Source organism: Saccostrea echinata, unplaced genomic scaffold, assembly GCF_033153115.1.
Source record: "Saccostrea echinata isolate AGI-Se365-2 ecotype Australia unplaced genomic scaffold, CSIRO_AGI_Sech_v1 ptg000030l, whole genome shotgun sequence".
Lineage (NCBI taxonomy): Eukaryota > Metazoa > Mollusca > Bivalvia > Ostreida > Ostreidae > Saccostrea > Saccostrea echinata.
Genome location: NW_026889779.1, coordinates 27,841,700 through 27,867,664, shown reverse-complemented (window position 1 = coordinate 27,867,664; position 25,965 = coordinate 27,841,700). Strand labels below are relative to the sequence as shown.

The window sequence follows — 25,965 nt, the reverse complement described above, 5'->3', positions numbered from 1 at the left end:
ACATTTTGATACAAGCCTCGAAACTCTTCTTACATTTTGATTGTTCTGCACAAATCTTAAATTCTGTCCTCAAGGCTTGTAAATGAAATGTCAAAATTAATTTTAAAACAAGGCTTGAAAGTAAGGCTAGTTAAAAAAAATTATACTAGGTTTAAAAAAATTCTATATCCATATCTAGTACGTGTGCTCTTTTTTTCTACAAACTCTGTGTAATGAGTCATCAATATCAGAGAGCTAATTCAGAGATATAACACAGCTATTTTAACATCAGAACCCATGCATAAAGTCTTTTAGACTTTCTCTCTTACCTATGTCTCTTATTTATGTGTCACAGGGTGAATAGAAAATTATTCTAAAAAATATGAATACATTTTTTAATGACTTAATATATATCATTTCATTATATCATTTTTATCTATAAGCCATCGTAAATTACAGTCTTCTGGAATTTACTGTGTATCCATTCATAAAGTATCTCATTCATATTCATGGGTTTGAATGAGCATTGGTTGGTTTGGGAGTGTAAAAGGTGTTTGGAACAGAGTGCTTGTATGATTGGTAGACATATAGAGTGAGGAGTGTGTGGTTTGGTATCAGGTCCGCATGTTTGGCAACAAATACCATGATTAATTAACTCCACCCTAGGACAGCCAAAAGTAAGACAGACTCTATCTTCTTCTCCCTATAAAGTCATCTCGTTTAATCGAGGACAAATGAACTCTGTATTCGTTAAGAACTTTTACCACAGTTCCTTTATATATATCTTATAAAATAATCATCTACTTAAAGATAATTAGAATACTAGATTTGTTAAAATATACTAAAAATAGTTTAATGCATCTAGGCGTCGGAAGCAAATTGAAAGTTTGGGGGAGGGGGGGGGGGACTAAACCAGCAAAAAGTTTCTACGTCGAGCACACACACACAAACCCCAATTTTCATTGCCTATATTATGTCTATCTTTGCAAAAAAAAAAAAAAATGGGGGGGGGGGGGCGCTAAGCTTCCTAGCCTCCCCCTTCCGGTTCCGACGTAAATGTGGGTTTGAGAGTGGAGAGTGTATTCATTTATTTTCATTAATGTTATTGTTACAGGTTACCTAATTTTGCCATAGATTGAAATATATATTTATCGAACTGTATAGCTGTTCGATATTGTCATTTAAGAAGTTTACATGTTTTTTTTTTCCGTTTGATTAACAACCCTCCCCCTTCTCCTATTGTCCTCAGTTTTTTTCAGTCTGATTAAAACCAGCACCCCTTTCTCCAATCTTTCTGTTACAATGTACACTGTAAAATTAATGTTGATTTAATAAAGTTTATTTTCTGACTGTGCTTACAGTAGTTCACTGTTGAAAATGTAATAAATGTGTTAAATTTGGAATTAACAAGTAAATTATATTTCCTTTTCCTGCAATTTCTATCAATTTATTGTAGGAAATGCCAATGATTTACTAATATTCTGCACCAGATTTATTTAAAGCAGATATGTTATCACTAGTAAGAAAGACACAAGTATTTACTTTCGCTTTTACTTTTAGAGAACACAAAAAGTATGATGATCAATCAAATATGTACGTACTTGTAAATCATATTTAAAGCGCGAATGGTTGATATCGATGTAAGTTTTCCTCAGTTAGTTCCTTGAATCGGCAAACGTATAAAAAATATGGTTACAAAGTTTCAAATTCACATTCAAATATTGGAAAAGTTTTCCTTGCAGCCTGTAAATGGAGTCTATTAAGTCAGGCAGTTCGGAAAAACAAATTCCGGTATGACTCTGGATTATGTAATCGGAGAGGGAAGGCCTAACCCGATTGAATTGAATGACCTTATAGTTTATGTGTTTTTCAGATGTTATCAAATCCTTTTTAGTCTAGGTATCATTAAGTAAGGCAATTATTTGAACTTAAGAAAGGAAACTGCTTATATAATTTTAAAAAAGCAGAGGTATAAATTAATGGAATGGAATTAAGAATATTAAAGAATGGATTAATATAGCTGAAAAAAACCCTGTCCGCATCCACCAATCAACAAAGGAATCTAAAAATTAAAAAATAACAATAACCCCAATCTCACCCCGAAAACTAAACTAAGGCAGTTTAGAACTTGGTTATCAATTTCAAGCAGGTATATAAGGGAGTCCATTTGTTTCTTTCCTTTCTGGCACGTTGTATCATCTTTGAGAAAAAAACGAGGGGAGGAAGGGAAGAAAAAGGGAAGAAAAAAAAGATAACTTGCTTTAAAAAACTTTGACAAACCAACAAAAGAAAAAAAGAAAGGGGGGGGGGGGCAAACTCGAAAATCTTTTATTGTGTGGACGTGTGTGTGTATGTGTTGGTGTGTGTGGGGGGGGGGGGGGGGGTAAGGTTAAGATCGACTTCTTTCACAGCAAAATAATATTTATATACTTATTCATACACATTTGCCTAGTTTGCCTATACTGCCAAAAAAAGTGGTGGGCTGGGCAGCTTTTCAACAAACCTTTTTTAAACAGTAAAAGGATGTGTCCCCTCCCCGCCCCGTGATACTACGACCCTGTACATGTATTTACGAAAGCCTATTAGGATCAAATTACGGTAAAAAAAATTAAAAAGGCGTTATAACACCTTTTCAAAGGCGTTATAACACGAAAAAAGGCGTAATAACGCCTTTCGAAAAGGCGTTATAACGCGGAAAAAAGCGTAATAACGCAAATAAAGGCGTAATTAGTCTTTCCAAAAGACGTTATAACGCGAAAAAAGGCGTTATTTACGAAAGTCTATTAGGATCAAACTACGGTAAAAAAAAAATTAAAAAGGCGTTATTACGCCTTTTTAAAAGGCGTTATTACGCCTTTCCAAAAGGCGTTATTACGCCTTTCCAAAAGGCGTTATTACGCCTTTCCAAAAGGCGTTATTACGCCTTTTTCCGCGTTATAAGGTCTTTTCAAAAGGAGTTATTACGCCTTTTTTCGCGTTATAACGCCTTTGAAAAGGTGTTATAACGCCTTTTTAATTTTTTTTTTACCGTAGTTTGATCCTAATAGACTTTCGTAAATACATGTACAAGGTCGTAGTATCACGGGGCGGGGAGAGGGCACATCCTTTTACTGTTTAAATTGTTCGTTGAAAAGCTGCCCAGCCCACCACTTTTTCAAACTACGGTAAAAAAAAAATTGAAAGGCGTTATAACGCCTTTTTAAAGGCGTTATAACGCGAAAAAAGGCGTAATTACCTTTTGAAAAGGCGTTATAACGCGGAAAAAAGCGTAATAACGCAAATAAAGGCGTAATTAGTCTTTCCAAAAGGCGTTATAACGCGAAAAAAAGGCGTTATTACGCCTTTTGAATAGGCGTTATTACGCCTTTCCAAAAGGCGTTATTACGCCTTTCCAAAAGGCGTTATTCCACCTTTCCAAAAGGCGTTATTACGCCTTTCTAAAAGCATTAATACACCTTTCAAAAAGACGTTATTACGCCTTTTGAAGGGCCATTATGTTTTTGACAGGCCCGTGCTTTTGAAGTGTGTGTGTTGGGGGGGGGGGGGCAGTCTCCCATAGAATTGACAAGCAAACAAAGAAACACCCCCCCCCCCCCCCGAAAAAAATAAACTGCCTAAACTTGAGGGGAATCTTTTTCTAACTCTTCGGTAAAACTTTTTTAAAATGCAATGACTTGCCCGAGTTTAACCATACTGCAACAAAAAGTTAAGGGACCAAGCAATCAATAAATGTTTTTTTTATATTTAAACTATAGCAAGACTATTCTCCCAAAAAGTGGGGTGTGGAAGTCCCCCCCCCCCCCCCCACTCGCATTCGTACTACCGGTCTGTTTGAAAAGGAGTTATATCCAAAAATGGAAAGGCGTTATTTTAAAATAATAAATATATGAAAGACTGAACCAAAGCCATCCTTATTTATGCAATATTTAGATTATAGTTTTAATATTATAAATTATATTATGAATCATAGTATTTTCTATATTCCTGCACATCTCGCAGACAGCTGTTTGCATTTTGCATGCATATTGAGAGAAGTCAACACTCTAAAAATCCAGGATATAGGCAGAGCCAGCTTTGGGCTTTGCTAGCCACGTATTAAAAATTCATATCAAATTTGAAATATTTTTCTCTCCTCTTGGAAAAAAACAGTCAAACTATTTGCATAGGTATAATGAGCAATTAGCCTTCAACCAAATTTCTGAAATCCATGCACCTTGGTAGAGGCGTCTGGCATCAGAGAAGGACTAAGTTGGTTTAACACTGAAAATATTTTACACATTTAAAAATCTTTTTTCCTGGAAATCTAATTATAATCAGCCCCCAGGGTGGGCTAAGTAAGTCATGTATTGAAAAAAAGAGACGTAATAACGCCTTTTACACATGAAATAAATATAAAATATAAGTGAAAGTAACGGTTAAGCAGAACATAAACGGTCAGTTTCATAGCTAAACCAGGTTGGTTAAATCCTTATCCAGTCTGGAAGGAATAAAAACCATTTGCTAAGAACATAATCCGCTCAGGTAGAAACATTATCAAGTAACTTTTAAAACCTAAAACTGAACCTAAAACATTCAATTTGATACCTAACCAAGTCGGGCAGAAATTATGAATAAGGCAAATTAGAAACCTAATTCACTCATGCAGGAACTGCAAACAGTCAGTTTAGAATCTAACCCAGTCAGGCAGAAACATGAACAAGTCAGTTTAGAACCTAACCCAGTCAGGCAGAATCATAAACAGTCAGTTAATTAAGAACCTAACCCAGTCAGACAGAAACCTAACCCACTCAGGCAGGAACATAACACAGTCAATTTAGAATCTAACCCAGTCAGGCAGAAACTTAACCCAGTCAGGCAGAATCACAAAACAGTCAGTTTAGAACCCTACTCAGTCATGGAGAAACCTAACTCACTCAGGCAGAATCATAAAAGAGTCAGTTTAGAACCTAACCACTCAGGCAGAAACCTAAAACAATTAGACAAAATCATAAAACAGTCAGTTTAAAAGCTAACCACTCAGGCAGAATCATAAAACAGTCAGTTTAGAACCTAAGCCAGTCAGGCAGAAACCTAACCCACTCAGGCAGAATCACAAAACAGTCAGTTTAGAACCTAACCACTTAGGCAGAAACCTAACCCACTCAGGCAGAGTCATAAAACAGTCAGTTTAGAACCTAACCACTCAGGCAGGATCATAAAACAGTCAGTTTAGAACCAAACCCAGTCAGACGGAAACCTAACCCCTCAGGCAGAATCATGAAAGAGTCAGTTTAGAACCTAACCACCCAGGCAGAATCATAAAACAGTCAGTTTAGAACCTAACCCAGTCAGACAGAAATCTTACCCACTCAGGCAGAATCATAAAACAGTCAGTTTAGAACCTAACCACTCAGGCAGAATCATAAAACTGTCAGTATAGAACCTAACCCAGTCAGGCAGAAACCTAACCCACTCAGGCAGAGTCATAAAACAGTCAGTTTAGAACCTTACCACTCAGGCAGAAACCTAACCCAATCAGATAAGTAGTGACTCTGGAGTATAACATATTAAAATATATAATTGAATAAACAACTGGTTCTTTATATGCAACAATTGGTCTTGTTAAAGCTAGTTGAACACATCTCTTAAATAGGCTTAATTAAGCCATATTATATTTCTTGTTTCGTATGCAAGCACTGGAACCCACACCTGACTAATTCAACCTGATCGCTGTTGGGTGTAGTGCATGTATTTTTTGTTTACATTTTGTTTTATTGAGGGCGCATTTATGTTTATTTTATTTTGTAATGCATTGACCAGTGCAATTGACATCGAATATCTTTGGTAATTATTTTTCCTGAAGTGGCAGTGGCACACAGATGTCATTTTTGTTGCGCCTAAGTCCATCACACATGAAAGAGATGTCTGTTCAGGTAAATTCTGTAAAGCAAAATACATTCAACTCTGAACAAAGCTGAGGCTTATGAAGCAGCTAGCGAGTGACAATCTTGGATAAAACTAAATATGGTGTCAAAGATAATTCTTCCTTTTATGAATTGTGTTCAGCTTTAAGCTTAATAATCAGATATGTTTTCTGTGCTTTTTTCTATATTTTTTCTTAAATTCTCCCATATCATTCTTGAGGTGTTGATTTCTCAAAGTTCAAAGTCAAAGGACAGTAAAATTATAGACTTACTCTGTTGTCCAATCCACTCAGTATATTTGTTTTTTATATTTCACTTTATAATCACAATTCACAATCCGTGTATATAAAAAGGATCAGTTTTTTTTTAAATCACCACTTTTTTTCTTAATTTGAACTGAAAATGAACACAAGAAAATCTACAGAAGTTCATAACTTTATTGCTTTCAATCCGTTTTGTATTCTCTGTGTACATTACTAGATCATTCATCAAGTGAATTATAAAGGCCTAAAAACAATAAAAACAATGAAATTGCAGTCAAACTTTGATACCTCGGTCTCAACGGAACTGAGAAGAAACTTGGAGGAATTGAGAGACCAAGGATAAAATATAAATATAAAAAAAGTGAGTGAAACTTCCAAATCACTTTGAATTATCCATGGTATTTGAGATATCAGTGTTCAAAATGCTGAAGTTCAACTGTACTTAGAGTTCCCTTAATCCCCCAGTCAGGTTCTTAATGAAGCAAAGTATAATCTAACAAACATGTAGTAATGTGACTGAGGTTACATCAAATTCTTCAAATAATAAACAATATAATATTAAAATCTACAGTACAAAGTTCTCTGTGTACACTTCTAGATCATTCATTAGAATGGATTATATAGGACTAAAAACAGTAGAATTTCGTGTTAAATACTTCAACCAATTTCCACGAACAAAATTGCCTGGCACAGTGGTAAGAGCGTCTGCTCTAGAGTCACAGAGTAAGGAGTTGATTCTTACGTCATGGGTTCGAATCCCACAGTGGGATGTGGAGACCGGTCCCTCACTGCTCAATGGTCCTGAGTAAAATTTGCAGCTCTCCACCAGGAAGTGGTGGCGTCTCCATTTGAGTGAAAAATTCTCAAGAGGGAGTATCAGTTAAACAACAAACAAACAAACAAACGATCAAAGTCTTTATGTACATGAAAATAATTAAATTATGAAAACAGAGCTTTTAACAAAATCTTCTATGAAATATACATGATGTAATACAAGAATTATATCTACAATACAAGAAAGAGAACATGTTAAACATCATTTGTACATGTACAGTTTGCAAACACACATACATCTTTAACAATGATATGCTATACTATATACAATGTCCAGTTTGTTTTACGATGTAAAGCTAATCTCAGCATCTTCTTAAAAATTATTGACAGGCTGGTTTCTTTCAAGCACTGGCACCAAGTGAAAAGATGTTCACAGTAGGATTTAAACATTAATTATCCCCCAAAAATGCAGATCAATAAGAGACAAGTATAAATCTAGTACAATAATACTGATTGTGCATCATAACATGATATACATGTCATTGACATATTGAAGAACGCATAAACACAATGAAAGTAATGAAATTTTTAACTACATTTGATTTACAGCGAGTTGGAAATAAATAAACAAAACATTTCACTAAAACATAAAGTCTCAATCAACTTATGGACCAGAATTTTTTTTACACTACAATGATTATAAACTGTATTAGACTGGTGACTAGAAACCAAAATGTCTTTATATTTATACATAAGACTTATACATAAAATAGTGTAGCTAATCTTTCTGATCAAATTCTACAGCTGCATGCAGAGAATTTGACAGATGATTCGGTGACAATAATTAATTGACCTGCATGCCAACAAAGTTCTTCACTTTCACTGAGAGTGAATATTCAGTCGTTAGTGCAAACATGCTATATGTACATTTGCAATGCAACTGATTTGTTTTTTGTGATCTTAGTTAGTCATACTTATAACTTAAACTATAGACATTTCTTTTTAAAACATCTTTTATTCCTGTCCTCATATGCCAGGCCAGAACTGTGGCAAACTAAATTTGTAACAGCTTCCTTTAGTATCACAAATTGAAGGCACTTGTGTCTCATTCTGAAAAAAAGGAGAAATTTCAATATAATAATATATAATAATATTCTATATATATATATATATATATATATATATATATATATATATATATATATATATATATATATATATATATATATATATATATATATATATATATAAACAGAATAAAAATGAATGTTTAGTTTAAATGAGCAAAACATGCTCAAAGTCAGATTCTTGCCTGGAAAGCAGTATAAAAGATTGACATAAAGATTATCTATATATTTAGCAAAAGTTGTAATTGTACACAGTATGTTTAAACTGTTGTGATCTAAGTTATTGTATCTGGTAGAAGAGTCATGGTTGACAAGAGACTGGATATAGTTGTTTTATACTTTATCAAAGTAAACAAAGAATCACAGAGAGTCAGGGTGACATATTGTAATTAGTGACAAGTGGCAAATAGCCACGTTGTATACCCAAGTCTGTGTGTACTGAATTGTAGCACTAGGCAAGTAACAAAAACATATTTGTATATATTGAATACCTTACACAATAGGCAAGTGTCCATTGTATTTGTATATTTTGCATTCATTCTCATCCCTGTAAGATTTGGGAAAACCAAGTATGATCCTAAGGAGATCACTCGGGTCTATCACCTTACAATAAGCAAGGGTATTTTTACCAGATTTTTGAAATTCTTGGGCAACATTGCTTTGACTATCAGTTTATTTTGTTTTATACTTCTATGGATCCTTTACAGTGTTGTATTATACTCAGGTGACTGTTAAGGCCCTTGGGCCTCTTGTTTTATGTTCCATATAAATTATGTAAGAACAGAATTCATAGTACATGAATTAATTTTATCGCATCAGTCCACGAACTTTTTGATAACCCCTCGTATTGTTCTGTATTTTTGATCGCCTATTGTGGACCCACCCAATACAATGGGGCTGTAATTTGAACAAAAATGGGTCTACACTACTAGAGAATCTTTCCAAATTCATATGAATCATTATGGATTCGCTCTTGAGGGGTTTTAAAGATTTTTCCCTATATAATCTCTATTGTGGCCCCACCCAACTCTCGGGGGTCATGATTTGAACAATTTAGAATCTACTACGCCAGGAAGCTTCCATATGAGATTCAGCTTTTTCGGTCCTTGAAGAAGAAGATTTTAAAAGATTTTTCCTATAATTTTCAATGTAAAAACTTTTATTCTCTATTGTTGTCCCCTACCCCCGGGGGCAATGTTTTGAATGATTTAGAATCTACACTACCTCAGGAAGCTTCCACATAAGTCTCAGCTTTCCTTTTTTTCTATATATTTCAATGTAAAACTTTGATTCCCTATTGTGGCCCCACCCTACACCAGGGGGCCATGACTGGAACAATTTAGAATCTACACTACCTTAGGAAGCTTCCACATGATTTTCAACTTTCCTAGTCCAGTGGTTCTTGAAGATTTTTTAATGACCCTACCCTATTTTTGCCTTTTCTTGATTATCACCCCTTGGAAGTGGGCTTGACCCTTCGTTTAAACAATTTAGAATTCCCTTTACCCACGGATGCTTTGTACCAACTTTGGTTAAAATTGTATCCAATGGATTGTTTATTTATTTTGTTACGAAGGATTTCATTGGTCAAGTTTTAGTTTTTTTTTCTGTAGTATAGTGTTCAAAACAAGCTATATGTTTCGGGTGCCGAACACAAACTGGGCTCCTCTATTTGCGTTCATGCTAAGGGACGGTCATTTAATTCTCAAGGAGGGGGGTACCAAATTTAGTCGAATCAGATTATTTATTTTCATGCTCTCGCAGGAGAGAATATTTATTTTCAAGATAACCAGAGGCAAGGAGAAAAAGAAGAAAATCTGCCCAAACCCGAAAACTCCGTTTCTTGGGAGTTGGGTACCAGTACAGTCAAGATCAAATTATTTATTTTCTCAGTCAACATTTCTAAAGATAAATAATTTATTTGCCATCTGCCAGCGCTCCCTTTTAAGAATCAAATGGCCGTCCTCTAACATGCACGCAAATATATATATATACAGGAGTCCAGTTTGCTTTGAGCATCTGGAACATCTCGCTCGTTTTAACACGACACAGGCTAATACTCAACCAATTAAATCCTTCGTAACGAAGCAAATAAACAATACTCGGATACAATACAAATGAAAAATTATCACATACAAATAAGAAATTTTACAATACAAATAAGAAATAATACAATGCAATTGAAAATGTAGAATGCAAATAAAAAAATATACAATTCAAATGATTTTTTACAATACAGGAAAATCATAGAATACAAATGGAAAATTATACAATATAAATGGAAAATTATACAATGCAAATAAATATTATGCAAAACAAATGGAAAAGAGCGAATATTGCAAAGTTTGACATGCCATATCTGTATTCATGAAAGTTGTCACTGTCAGACTAAGTATAGAGTTCCTTCCTCAGTGAAAAGCCGCTCCTCATTACATGTAGCCATTTTGAATGAATCTGAATTAAATCAGATAACGGTATTTTTTGACAGGTAACTTTTGCACTCTACCCACAAAGTATTGGTCAGGTAAAGTTTGAAATATTTTACATCAACATTAATGGTTCATATGTAGTTTAACTGCTGTATTTCACCAAAAAAAAAACCATCAAAATTAATGCAATCTTTAAGTCAGTAAATACGTGTAAATAATATTGAAAAATTCAGTGAATACATGTATGACCTAACCGATAACAGAAACAATTTATTTCTTAAGCCGAGTAGGTAGGAATGTATTCATGTATTTCTTAATATCAGGAAATACGTGAATTTCCTGATTACACTTATTTACTTTATCATGTATTGAGTGACGGATTGCTTGCTTGTTATTTTGAGTAATTATGGCTTGCTTCTCTGAGACTCAAACTGTGAACTCCCATTTTGACTCATGTTCCCAAAGACCTATGATTTTCATTAAGCTTGAATGCACATTATATAAAAAGAATCAGCGGTTCCACGAGAGTTATTGGGTTTTGTTTGTTTGGTGTAATCCTTGCACCATTACATGATGTTATTTTGAAACAAAAAAAGTCGACAACTAGGAAAGGAAAATTCATATTCGTCAAGTTTGTGAATTAATTTGATCATTAACAATGAAGTAGACGCATGAAAATGCAGATGCATCAAAGATATCAACACGACTTCTTGCATTACTAGAATAACAAACACTCCGGTGCAAAATTCTAAACAAACACATGGATTATGCTGTGTAAAATTATAAATGATTTCCAACATTTGATGTTGTAATATGTATGGGAAGGACTTCAGCTTATTGTTAAGAACAGACGATACGTTCCTCAATAATATATTTTTTTTTCTAAGATTTTGTCATCGAGGTATTGCTACTTTAATTTGTTTACTAGCAAAAAATTGAGGTACCTTACCAGGCATTTGTGCAAGATTCCGGAGGATGTTGTTTCCTATAAAATCCTTTTGGAATTACTTAATTTGCCAATATCACAATTTTTAGTGTTTCAATTTTTAAAAGACAATTAGAAACGAGTTTAGAAATCAGAAAGTATTTAAAATTTTGAATATTTTCATACAATACGAAGATATACAAAACAGATATTTGAGGAACGTATCGTCTGACCTTAAATCAAAGTGGTTTGTCACCAATACTAGTGTGTATTGGGGTTTGGGGCGGACTTTAGAATATTACCTATTATATTTACAGGCTTTTGGACTTTATTACAGTTATTTTAGCGATCTGTAAAGAAGCATCCAGTTGTAATTTTATTAGAAATGATCTATTGTTTGTTTCTGTTTAATTATCTGTTAGTTTACTTATATTATTGATGCAATGCATATTGTACATTGCACTTTGACGGTGTCATGCAACAAATGTTGTTACTAGTATTGTATATCTTATGAGATATTGATGAAAAAGCAATAAAGGGCAATGATACTAAGACGTTTTTGTCAGATTTATTTTTATCGTTATCACCTATTTTACGACTGTAGTTTACTGACTTGTCATCTTTCTTACGAAGGATATAGTCACATATGACATAAACATTATCGTTTTAAAAATTGATAAGATAAAATAACATTGTACGTATCTTCCAATAATTATAATTGATACTTGAATGTTTCTTTAAATGTAAATTCTGATTTAATGATTCATTTGATGAAACCTTTTGTAACTTGAATGTGTAGGGAACGACTGATATGCATGTATTGTTGTAATGCATTATAACGCTGCGTGGATTGTGTGTGTCCGTTTCATTATAGATTAATTGTTGTACCTATTTTTAAATAGAACTTTAGATCTTACTTTACATGAAAAAAGGACTTCTTTAGCAACTTTATTTTCTTAATTGTCGACGGATTTTCCCGTTATTTCCCGATCATGACAAGGAGCACACGGGTGTGACCGGTTGGCAGGGGATGCTCACTCCTCCATGGCACCTGATCCCACCTCTGATGTTTAAGAGGTCTCTGTTTGCTCAACATTTGTATTGTTTAATGGACTTTTGAGCTTGAATATTGTTCGTTATCTCCATACATTTCATTTGTATTACAAAAATGTACGTCATGAAAAAAAGCGAAGATAACGAACAGTGATCGATTAAAAACAAAACAAAACAGAACACAGAAAACATACAAACACTACAAATCTGTGAGCAGGACAAAAAAATCAGACCCTGGAAAATCCAGATGTGGATCAGGTGCCTAGGAGGTTCAAGCATCACCTGTCGACTGGCAACACCCGCCGTGAATCTTATGTATTGATTAGGTAGACGGAATATTCCTTCAACTTAAATATAAAAACAAAAGTCTAACAATTCTTATGAATTAGATATGTCAGTCAAAATACGACCCGATGATAGATTATATTTGCAAACAAGATCATTCTAACGCCCAAAGAACTTTAAGTCTTTTAAGCCATTCGTAGTAGAACCCTTTGGCGGTGTGAAAACATTTGTGTTTTCTCACAGGCCTCAATACGTTGAACGAGACGGAAACATTTGTTTGCTATTTCTGTAGCTTTGAAAGCCTCTGCTTGCTTTTTGACAGCCGTAACGTCTTGCTTGATAGCCAGTACATCTTTAGATATAATAGAAGGTACCTGGGCTGATAAATCATTGAGTACGGTCTCTATGTTTGCTCGTCGGCCTTGAAGACTTTCGCCTATCTCTATAAGTAACTTTTCGACAGTGGTCGTCCCATGAATAACTACTTTGTCTTTGAGCTGAGCAAAGTTTGAGATATCTTGGTAATTTTAGCAAGATTATGATCCAGAATTCTGGCTTGGTTACGATACATTTGAACTTTCTCTTCTAGCAGTCGGACCCTACCTTCCAGGTGCTTTTGATGAATGTTCAGTAGCTCAACACGCAAAGCCAACGAATCTGTGCGACCATTTTCAGGCTTATGATCTTTCTCCTCTTGCGGCATTTTCAATTCTCTTTCAAGATCACGCACCTTTTGTTGTTCTACATTCAAATTGTTTTTGGTAATCGCAAGACTGTCGCATTTTACAGCCAGTTCTTTTGCCTGTCGAGTTATCTATGTGCAACAGCTTTCAAAGTCTTCTTCAAGTTTCGCTAATAACTTACTCTTTTCAGAGAATTCTTTCGATAAGTTTTCATTCACACCGTGAACTCTTCGAATTTCCCTATCTCTGTTATCCACCTGTTTTTTTACTACGAATTATATCCTGTTTTACTTTTTCATTGTCAATAATCAATTTCTCAGCAGCCTCTACCTTCGCCGCGATTCTCTCTAATTCAGAAATATTAATCCGCGCGTCTTTGAGTTCCCGGTCTAATAAATTACGTTCGCGGGTAATGACTTCTATTTCTTGAGTAAGAGGAAGGACTTCAGTTTTCAGTCTTTCCATATCGGAATAAAGAATGGTTTGTTCTCTCTCTGATCTTTCCTCTCGGCTTTTATGGACTGTTAGTATCCGTGGATTTATATTGTTGCATCAGTTCATTCTTCAATTCTACTACCTTCCGCAGTCTTCCATTTCTAGAGTTTTCAAGTCGGAGTTCGTCTTCAAAGTTTTGATTTTGAATAACAGATCGTTATGGTCCGCCACTAATCTGTTTTCAAGGTAACTCTGTAAGGCCCGCATTTCTTCCTGTCAGCTTTGATGCCAGTCTCTTATTCAAAAGTTATCAGCAATATTAAAATTTTTCGAAAATTAGGTCAAACATCAAGGTCAAGGTCATTGGGTAAAATTCATAGTATATTTGGAAAGGTCTTATCACAGGTAATGCGCATGTCAAATATAAACACCCTATCTTCTTTCATCCAAAATTTAACAGCAGTGTGATTTTTTTTAAAAATAAGGCCAAACTTCAAAGCCATGGGGTTTCAAATCGTGGTACATTTGGAAACGTTTTGTCATATGTCATTCAAATGTCAAATATATCTTCTCTACTTCAAACGTTATTAGCAAAAAAAAAAAAAAAATGAAAGTAGGGCAACCTTCAAGGTCATAGGTCAAAATTCATAGCACATCCGAAAACATCTTGTAACAGGTAATGCAATTGTCAAATATGAACATTTTCTCTCATACAGAGTTATCATGAATGTAATTTTATTTTAAAATATGGTCAAACTTCAAGGAGCATTGAATACAGTCTGAAATAACTTTTTTAACGCTTAATCTTATTTGCGGCAGATCTGATACTTCGCTTCATTTTTATTTGCCCTGAATTGGTTCTTTTATTACAGAATGACTGCCCTGTGCACTACATGTAGATCTTAAGTAGGGTAGAATTTTAAACGGAAAAAATATCAGATGTCAGAAGGTAGTGACTTATTCTTTAATCTTCAGACAGTATTGAAACGTACAAGAGGTTACTCGGGTTGGTTTTAAGCTCACAGATTGTGCGACATTTAATTACTCTGAAATTAAAACATATCAGTATAATTAGAATCTATTTTAAAACATAATTTACATGTATTTGTATATTTAATACAGATATCGAGTTACATCATTTTCTTATTAAAGCAATATTTTCTTTGAAAGACAAACTCAAATTTAAGAGGATAATAAAAGAAAAGTATAAAAATCCAATGAATTCATTCCATTATAAAACATTTCTTACAGATGGTAAAGGATTTTAAAGAGATAGTGTAGAATTATAGTTTATAATATAAATAAAGTTTTTTTAAAGGATTTTGTCAAAGATAGTATCGTTCATTAAGCTGGGCAAATTTCTTCTCAACATTTTTAAAATAAGAAATACAGTGTACTGCATTCTGTTACTAAAATAATCAAGTAAATGTAAAATAGTAATTATTGTACTGTGTAAAACTGTAATAATGGGACTACTCTAGTAGACATACGCAAGCAATATTTTTTTGCATGTAAATTACGTATTTTTTATAGATATTTATTCATACTATCTTTTTTTCCTTCCAAGGGAGCTCGAGAATGCTTGAATATTGAATATATTAAATTATGAATGCAATAATAAAAAACAAATAAAAGAAATTTATTCCTCCAAAAGTCAAAATAGGAGTTTACAGTTACGAACTCTTTAAAATTTTCGTTCTCAAAGGAGCAAGACACACTTACTCAAAATAACATGTAAGGCATTATCTTTCACTTTTTATACATACTAGAAATTATAAATAACCAACATTCTATAGAAGCAATATAATCACGCTATAATATGTTAATTTAATACAAATCATAAACAGAGGTTTGAGAAATCCAAATTCAGCCTGTCATTGATCTATTATATATAAAAGTCTTGCTTACAATCAAAAATTTGTCAGGGACATTCTTTTGTCAGTAAGTAACGTGACACCTCTGATTTTTTTTTAGAGGTTCGTGTTTGCTTTGCTCCAGATTTGTATTGTTTCAATGGACTTTTGTGCTTGATTACTGTTTGTTATCTCCTTTTATCAAATGAATCAATCCATTGGTTAGTAATTTAAAGCAGTTCAAATGGTATGATTGATGTAATTTTTAAAAATCTTATTAGAGTTCAGAATCAAACAAATAAGAATACGGATTTCTTAATCAACATATTTTTGTATGATTGTTTACATTTATTGGAAAATGGATATTGTTCTATAGTCGCCAGGATCCAACCCGTTTTTATTCTGCACACAAAATTGCTGACGCACTACCATAGAAAATTAACATTTATGTATACCTTTCTAAAACTTGCTTATGTTGTATTTGTTGTAAAAATTTGTTATTTTGTTAAACTGCTCAAATAATATATTCAAATGCCCAAATTGGCTAGTAAATTCAATATTTACTGAATCGTAACCATTTTTAGAAATGCATGAAAATTGTCCATGCATTTTTTTGAAGAATAAATTTCTTTTATTTGTTCTTTCTCATTGCACTCATAATACAATGCTTACATTTACATTCTTTAATTTTTCCTATATATAAATGTTATTTTTTCCGTATTTAAATTCCGCGCCATTCAGAATGGGTGTGGGCAGTAAACGAAAGAGCAGGTAATCAACTGACAATGACATACTAGTAGTTACGTTAACAATGAAAAGTATAGCCTTTGTAAATATTAAAACAACAAAAAATATATTTTTGGGAAAATAAATTTATTTAAACAGGATTTTTTTTAACAGTTTTTAATAAATTTTCATTTTTTAAAAGAAATTTGAACAGTTATTAATGATAATAACAACTATCAATGTTGTGTCTTTGTTATTAGTTTAAAAAGACAAAATGTCTTTAAATAGTTTAATGCGTAATGACAAACTGTATGAGTGAAACGGTCCTCAGTCGCCATTTTGAATTTAACGAAAGTGATACGTGAAAGTTGCATTTTTATCAGTTTTTGATATGAATAATTTAAGTAATTTAACTGGGCAGCAATTTTTCCATCATCTGTTGCGTACATCCGCTTGTCAGTATGGGTGTCATGTGCCTCAACCCCTCCTTGATTATTCTTTTGCAGGGTTTCATGTCTTAATGCAACATGCTCTCCAGTTTCATCAGTGGAACATTTGAAGCTGTCAATATTCAGCTGATGATGAAATTCCAGCACTCTTGTAACAAAATGGATGGTCAAAAAGTACCAAACGGCATGACGCAAGACTACAGGTGATGATGGCGCCCCTTTAAGGTATTGATATATCTTTTGCAGATTATGTACATGTATCTCTATGATATCTTTGTGTTTTGTAGGCTTAGACAGCCCAAACTGCGTCCGCTCTTTGAAGAGGCCCTCCAAGATACCATTTGCAGTGCGGAATTCTTTGTCCCTTACTACACTGACGTCTCTACGAAGGTCAGCTAAATGACGATTAATGGCGGCCCTGACGTTAATGAGAGTATTCTTGTGGTACAAAGATTTGTCATCCTCATGTTTCCTTTTTGGCCTGGCCTCACAAAAGAACCGTGATAGTCGATTTGAAAGTGCTAGTATGTCTACTGTCTGCATGTCCAAAAGGTATTAAAGACTTCTATGTTCCAATCTATAATATTTTGAAATGGATAGACCTATTCAGTTGTGTTTTGAAGTGACATTTTGTAATTTTTGGAGTCATGTATTTGTTTGAGCAATTAATACAACAAATTTTGACTCTTGAAAGATTTTATACAAATGTCAATTTGCAGCTTAGATACCTTGAGAAATTCTTATCCCCAATGCTGTGTTTCTTTTTGTTGTTTTTGCCTGTGTAGATTCAAACAGTCTATCCATTTCTTCGCTTGTTACAGTTTTAAATCTCTTTGAAAATGCAGGTTTTATTAGGAATCACATTCAACTTGGTCCAACCCATAATGTATAATTTTATATCTAAAACTGTAATTAATTTACTTTATTTTAGAAGTAATTAAATGATTAAGTAAGAAATATTTATAATAATTACTATCTTAATTCTTGCTAATAATTGATACCTTTGCTTTTGGTTGATCAAATGCAGTGAGTGTTTCGGGAAATGGAGCCTCAGGTTTTTCTTCTAGGCCTACATGTAGATCTAGATCTACATTTAGATTACCGATCTCTTATAAATCAGCAAGAAAAGAATCAAAATCTGTGTTGGAAAACAGTTGAAGAATGTCCATATTCTCAAAATTTAAATCAAAATTTGATTTGAATTCATCCATTTTGACTTCATGTACTGTGAATTACGTATTATTCTCGAGAACTTTATTTTCGCGTAGTTACGCAAGACAGTGAGCTCGCGAAATTTTCATTCTCGCGTATATTAGTATTCCTAATGATTGTATAGAGCAATAACCACCATTTGTGAAAATTTTGTCCCGCTAATGAAGAGTAAATAACTATCTTGCGAAAATAAGGTGTCGCGAAAATTAAGTGATCTACAGTATTTTTCTATTTGTTTACATACAGGAATACATAGGAAAAATCTTTTGAATTCTTCTTCTCAAGAACAGCAAATTCATGACAAGTCGTATATCCTCAGGTAATGTAGATTCAAATAATGACCCCCGAGACTAGGGTGGGACCATTATGGGCGATCAAATTTTACATAGGAATATATATAGGGAAAATACTTTAAAAATCTCTTCGAGTGCAGCAAAGTTCTGATTGTTCATATTAATATGGAGACATCCTCAGGTAGCGTAGATTCAGAATTGTTCTAATCATGACTTCTGAGTGTAGGGCGGGATCACAATAGAAGATCAAACTTTAACATACGAATACAATTATATAGGAGAAAATCTGTTAGAAAATCTTTTACAGCCATGAAGTCATATAAATAAAGTAGCATCTTCAGTAAGTATATATAGATTTAGTTTGTTCAAATCATGACCCTGTCACCTGCTCCTCCCGGGGTAAGTTGGGACCACTTATATATTTAAAATTTTCAATACTGAACTGATTTCTACTTTTCTCTAAGCAAAGTGCCCATGTATGTGAGCAATGTGGCCCATTGGCTTCTTGTTATGGTTTCATTATTATATAGCTAAATACTGGGTATATAATTACATAGTGGTAAAAATTGCAAGAATTTCAACATGCGTTTTAAAATTTCTTAAATTATCTTTATTTTATTCATATCTATTTTTGGTTAAATTTTTAAAATTCCTTGTATTTATACTAAACTTTTTAGAATAAATATTTTGCTGGGTTAGATATGAAGCCTTGGAGAAATATTTTGAAAAAAATTTGTATACCCGGTAGTTTTGATTAAAAGTGAGTCACACGAACAAAAAGTGTCATTATTTTCTTTATGTAGGTTCAAATAGGAAATTTACAGAACACACCCATTGAATATTGTGTAATCAGAAATAATGGCGTCCACATCAATATCAGTAGTCTTTATTTATATATCATGTTTACTTATCATCCTAGGTGAGATTTACAGACTTGTTTACCCACCTCTCTGATAAAATCACCTGATTCATGTGTGCAAGTAAATACAGTTCTGTCACTTCTGGAGATTGTTCCATGGAAATTATTGAAAACCATTTTTCCCTTTTAAAGTCTTTTATGTGACACAATCGTTGATATTATCTTATGAACTAATGCATTTCTAAGAATTCGTATTTAAAAGACCAATCATTTTGTCAGTGGTTACGGATTCTCCATATCATGAAAGCTTATTTGATTCACACTTGAAAGAAAAAAACAGCAATTGGGCATATAACCTTTCCCTTTAAAACAATGACAAAAGTATTACCCACGAATTGTGTTCTTACAATTTCGTATATATTCAAAATACTGGAATGAACAGTTTTAAACCATTTCAAGGTAACAGTCCATACAAAACTGTGAAGTGTTCCACAATTTGTTGTTGAAAATTTGCACTTTCGAAACTTGTAAAATGATATTAATCCAATTCGTCGGCAAATTTCAGCAGTGAGGGTTCTTTATCGTGCCAACGCCTACCGTAAAACGGGGCCTCGGTTTTTAAGGTCTCATCCGAAAGACGCGCAACTTTCACTTCAAAGTGCCGAGCGCTTGGCGAAGGAACAGTTGCTAACTATTTTTTATCGACTTAGGTCAGTCGCGATTCGAACACAGGACCTTCCGATCACGTAGCTAATGCTCTACCGAATGAGCTACCGTGACGGTCTTTTAAAATAGAATTTTAGCTCTTACTTTACATGAAGAAAGGAATTCTTTAGCAACACGCAGTACAGTTAAGGTGACAAATGAAAATATCGGCGAATTTTTATATAGAAAATACATTCTTTACAAGGATGGGCGATTCTTTTTAGGACTTTACTATTATCAGACAAATGTAATGTGGTTGAAAACTACATGTTGGGGACGATTAGATTTCTTACCTAGACTTGTGACGTAATGTGGCGGTCACGTGATTTTAGCAAATATACCTGCAGTATTGAGGTCATCTATAAATTCCAATATTGCAAGGGCATAACCACGTTGAAAATCTAAGTTTAATTTATAATTATTTTCAACATTCTTTGTAGTTTGTGAAAAGTGCTGCGAACCTATATAGATTCTACTATATGACTGCTAAAATCAAGTTTGTTAGACCGTATACTGAGTATTTTGCTGGTCAAGTACATTAAATATAGATATAATTAATTCATTTGCAAGATTTCATCAGGTTCGCAGCACTTTTCAAATATCTTCATACCTCTTGAGTTTATGTGTAAAAGCTTGTCATAATTGAGGGTATGCCCTTGCAATATATCGATTTATTACGACCCTTCTATTACCCTTCAATGAATCTGCATACAAATATACGGCAGTATCGCTTGTCTAGGAAATGTACGAAAAGTATACGATTAAAATCATAAAATATACATCGCATCCAAGTTAATGACTTCTTATATATCTGCAAATATATTTTATTTACTTACAAAATACATTTTTCATTGTATAAAATATAACTTGATCCGCCTCTCACTGCATACAAACTGCGTCAAATTTTGCGATATGACGTCACATTGACAAGTGCATTGCGATCAGTGAATTGTTTATATATTGCTCTGTGGGATTAAACCAACGACAAAAATACATGCAATAGTTAGTATTGATGTAGTTTAAAGCTATCCAACAGTTTAAAATAGCAAATCATTTCATTTTGCGGTAATTTGAAGAACATATACATTTGTGTGATGTCATAGTAAGCATTTCCCGTAAAAATTATGCCCCGCCTCCTTACTGCAGCCTTAACTGTGCTGCGCATTGTTTTACTTAATTCATAAAAAATGTATACGTAATGTAAAAAGGCGAAGATAACGAACAGTGACGATCAACAACAACAAAAATAACAAACAAACAAAGAAAAACAAAAAACAAAGCAAAACAAAAAAAAGCAATACAAATCCGTGAGCAGGGCAAAAAACAAAAACAACAGAAAACAGATCCTAGGAATCCAGATGTAGGATCAGGTGTCTAGGAGATACAAGTATCCTCTGTTAACCGGTCACACCCGCCGTGAACCTTATGATCAGGTAGACGGTATATTCCTTCAACTTACATGTAAATATAAAAACAAAGGCCTAATAATTCGTAGGAATTAAATATGTCAGCCAAAATACGATTCAAAGATCGATTGTATTTGCTAACAAGTTCATTCTAACGACCAAATAACTAACGAAATGCTGACTTAAAACGAGGTTGTTGAAATCCCTGTAACATCAACTTATCTGTCAGTAGCCTGCCAAAGAATTAAAAATTGATCGTACTCAGAACATGCTCTTGAGTATAGAATCAATTGAGAGACATAAACACCATTTGCAGGTGATGACGGAATATTGCTACATAAATAAGGAAACTTGACGATGGAAAAGCTAAAGGCATCTCACTTGTCATACAATAAGTTGTTAGTTAGTTATCGTCTATAGTCAGCAAAACATCCAAATATGAAACTGATGTGGCCAAGTCTGAGGTGCCTTTAATTTCGATTTCATATCGAGTCAACATACATTTATGAATGGAAGTAACTATAATTAATTTTGACAAGATCATGACCCAGAATTCTAGCTTGGTTACGATACATTTGAACTTTTTCTTCGAGCAGTCGAACCCTTCCTTCCAGGTGTTTTTGATGAGTAACTTAAAACGCAACGCCAATGAATCTGTTCGATCATTTTCAGGCTTATGTTCTTTCTCCTCTTGCAGCATTTTCAGTTCTCTTTCAAGATCACATACCTTTTGTTTTTCTGCATTCAAACTGTGTTTAGTAATCGCAAGACTGTCGCATTTTACAGCCAGCTCTTTTGCCTGCCACGTTATCTCTGTGCGACAGCTTTCAAGGTTTTCTTTCAGTTTCGCTAATAACTTACTCTTTTCAGAGAATTCTTTTGATAAGTTTTCATTCACACCGTGAAGCCTTTGAATTTCTCTATCTCTGTTATCCACATTCATTTTACTCCGAATTTTATCCTGTTTCAGTTTTTCATTGTCAAAATCAATTTTTCAGCAGCCTCTACCTTCGCCGCGATTCTCTCTAATTCATAAATATTAATCCCCGCGTCTTTGAGTTCCCTGTCTATTTCTTGAGTAAGAGAAAGAATTTCAGTGTTCAGTCTTTCCATATCGGAATAAAGAATGGTTTGTTCTCTCTCTGATCTTTCCTCTCGGCGTTTATGGACTTTTGCTAAGTTAGTATCCGTGGATTTATACTCTTGCATCAGCTAATTCTTCAATTCTACTTCCTTCTGCAGTCTTGACATTGTGTCTTCCATTTCTAGAGTTTTCATATCGAAGTTCGTTTTCAAAGTATTGATATTGAATAGCAGATCATTATGTTCCGCCACTAATCTGTATTCAAGCTAACTTGAAGGCCCGCATTTCTTCCTTCGTCAGCTTTGATGACAGTCTCTTATGTTCCCGAAAAAGGGCTGAAAATCACAAAATACAGAGCAAATTGTGTGTTTTAATGTACATTCTTTAACGTAAAACAAAAATGTTCATTGTAGAGTTTCATTTTGTAGGTAAACTTTTGTACATCACAAAATTGGAATTATATAAAAGTCTGATCCCTTATAATCATTATGACCCAAGGTTAGGGTATGATGTCATGAAACTTGAAACTTCAGTACAAGATATACTTCTGGCCAAGAAAAAGAACCTTGATTCAAGAAGACTTTTTGCTTGTAAGGAAATTAAAAACAATATTATTAGTATTATTTATCTTCTTAAAATGACCTGTGTCCTCCAAGAAACATCAATAGATTGTGGTCTCTCACTGTTAGATGCGATGTTAACAATTTCAACACAATGCTTTGACAAGATAAATCAGCTAAATTCTAAGTTCAAAGTAAAACAGACCTATGATTAAAGTTCAGCACTAAAAATTTACGAGTCAAACACAATAGCGTTACGCTGCAGATTTTGTAATAAGAAATAATAAATTCCTCTTTCGGTTTAGATTTAGGTCTGGCATTGTTGACAATTGCATTAAAGAATGTGAACGTTAATCCTTGACGATGAGAATGTATTCCTCTGCACCAAGCTCTTGAGTAAGCCTTAGGTATAATTCTAAATGGGAAGAAAAACAGTGGATGTAAGAAGGAGGTGACTTATAGGTAAACTAAATACATTCCTCCATTCAACAGGCGCGGATCTAGAATTTTTTTAAAGGGAGGGGGATTGTAGAGGATATGAGAGTTGTTGTAACGTACGTTTAATATTAAAACGACAACTAAAAGGAAATACTACAGGGACAAGTATCGCTTTTTTAAAGTGGGAGGAACACCCAGGGAAATAATTCTTGCTTACCACCATAAATTTTGACAAAAAAGGAAGATGATTTTTCGAACCCTAAAATCCCATTTCTTCGGGGATGGGATAAGTTCCATTTTTCTTAACCGAATATTCTTCATACATAGTTTTTAATTAAACGTTTCTAGTAGAGGGCCATTCAATAAATAATGCAACATACAGTTTATCATAATAAATGAAGTAGTATCAAATGTTATTTTTTTTACAGTTTAAATATTTAATAAAAGGACTACTAAACACAGTAAAAAAAACCCCATGACTTCTCCTATTGTGTTCGCAAAGAAATTCACTTCTAAAGAGAGCAAGGTAACTACACTGAGGTGTAAACTTTAAAAAATGATCTTTGCCAAAAAGATGAATTTAAGAGCGTATGTAAAAGCAGTATTTCATTACATAAATCGCTGAAGAACTCATATTAAAGATATGATTTTAATATGTCGAAAGACTATTTGTTATGCCTGAAGGAGGTGGTCATTCCCCTTCACTCCATGTTTCCGATGGATTCAGAAATTCAAAAGTAAAAAAAGGAGAGTTAAAATATAGCAGTCAAACTGGTCGATTGAATTCTGTGGGGAAACAAAAAAAATATTTTATCTGATATGCCAGATTTACATTGATGGACATTGCTAAGACACTAAACATTTCATCATTACAACAATTTATAGAGTTCTGACATGACAAATGAATATAATAATATTTCTATTTGATAGTTGCCTTATTTCCCTACAAACTCCTAAGAGAAAACACTCTTTAAATGTGCTAATTGTCTATTTATTAACAAACTTTTTTTTTACGAAAAAAGAAGACTTGATAAACTTGCATGATGGATGACGAAAAATGGGTGCACATTCTATAGCCGAAAAAGAAAGACCAATAAAAAAGTGATATCAGAGAGATAGCTGTCGTCCTATTATTTTAAAGAGAAACAAGGACTTTAAACATGTTTTCATATTTTTTTTTCAGGAGGTCCAGTAGAGCATGTACATACACACAAACTGAAAGAAAGGACCATCAATGGTAACATTTGTGATAAAATTGCATTAGGGAAAGATAAGCAGATTTCCTGCAAAGGAAGTCCAAATACTCTCCAAGTTCCCATGTCCAAGTCCAAGTTCTCATGGTAATTCAAGGACATTTTGAAGACAGGAAAGTTTACAGAGCTTTGCCATCCCCTATATTCGCTAGATCTCAGTCTTTGTAAGATCATTTTATTCCAAAACCCATTCAAACAATCAGTTTCAGATATGCTATGGGAATTGCTAATCATCAGTGTAATTTTGACATCCTTACAGATGAAGTTTTCTGGTCATGGGTACAAAGACTTAAGACGTGTAAAGGGTGACAGGGGATACTTTGAGGGATTAAAAAATATTAAGAATGTTTTACGTAGTTTTCTTTTCTTTTTCTTTTTTTGAATGACCTTTTGCATAATTTATTGAATGACCCTCGTATTTTCTTTTACTAAACACAACAAATGTTAGGGACTCTCTCTCTGCGAATCCAAAGGGGGTTGCAACACAGTTACCTCCCCTCCCCTTCTAGACATGCTAATGAAAAGAACAAGAGACGATCGAGAGTTAATGATCATAAGTTTTATGATAAGCTGAATAGAAAAAGGTTTTAATTAAATCATGCTTGTAATTACACTGAAATTAGACATATCTGTATCTTTACATGAATCTCATGAAATGTATAATTTGTACTATGTGCAAATGATATTTTTGTCATTGAAAAACTTTTTCTTTGAAAAATAAATCCAAAATGTTTAAGAAAAAATAGTATAGAAATGATTTGATTGATATATGAATTGTTGTGGATATTTCTTCATAACTGTTCAGAATTTATGCGTTTTTGGGACACTTGCCATTGTTGTAACACCTCTTTCATGTTTTCATTATTATAAACAGTAGATATACTTTTATTTAATTGCAATATTCTAATTAAAATTTCAAAATGTGTTCATTTTTGGTGAAATTTTTAAAATTCGTTGTATATATACAAAACTTTTCAGAGTGAATAATTTTCGCTAAGCTATAGGCATTCACGCTTAAAATAAAAAAAATAATATGTTTTGATTAAAATAATGAGTAAAGCGAACAAAAACTTCCTATTTTCTTTATTCAATTTATTGAAAATTACAGAATACACGCACTGTTGATTGTGTAATGAGAAATAATGGCGTCCACGTTAATATCAGTGGTCTTTATCTACATATCATGTTTACTTATTATACTAGGTGAGATATACAGACTTGTTTACCCACCTCTCTGATTAAATCGCCCGATTCATGTGTGCAAGTAAATA

General features: G+C 33.4%; 1 protein-coding gene and 1 pseudogene across 1 annotated transcript in view; both read right to left on the bottom strand.

Annotated features, from left to right (window-relative positions):
• The window catches only part of LOC133196652 (uncharacterized), a 28,049-nt gene extending 26,380 nt beyond the window's left edge, over positions 1–1,669 (bottom strand). The window contains exon 1 of the mRNA XM_061332512.1: positions 1,581–1,669. Within this exon, the coding sequence (XP_061188496.1) occupies positions 1,581–1,591 (11 nt within the window). The 5' untranslated portion in view covers positions 1,592–1,669. The remainder of the gene's footprint in view (positions 1–1,580) is intronic.
• An 11,228-nt stretch (positions 1,670–12,897) lies between these two features.
• Positions 12,898–22,568, bottom strand: LOC133197003 (uncharacterized; annotated as a pseudogene).
• Between the last annotated feature and the right edge of the window lie 3,397 nt (positions 22,569–25,965).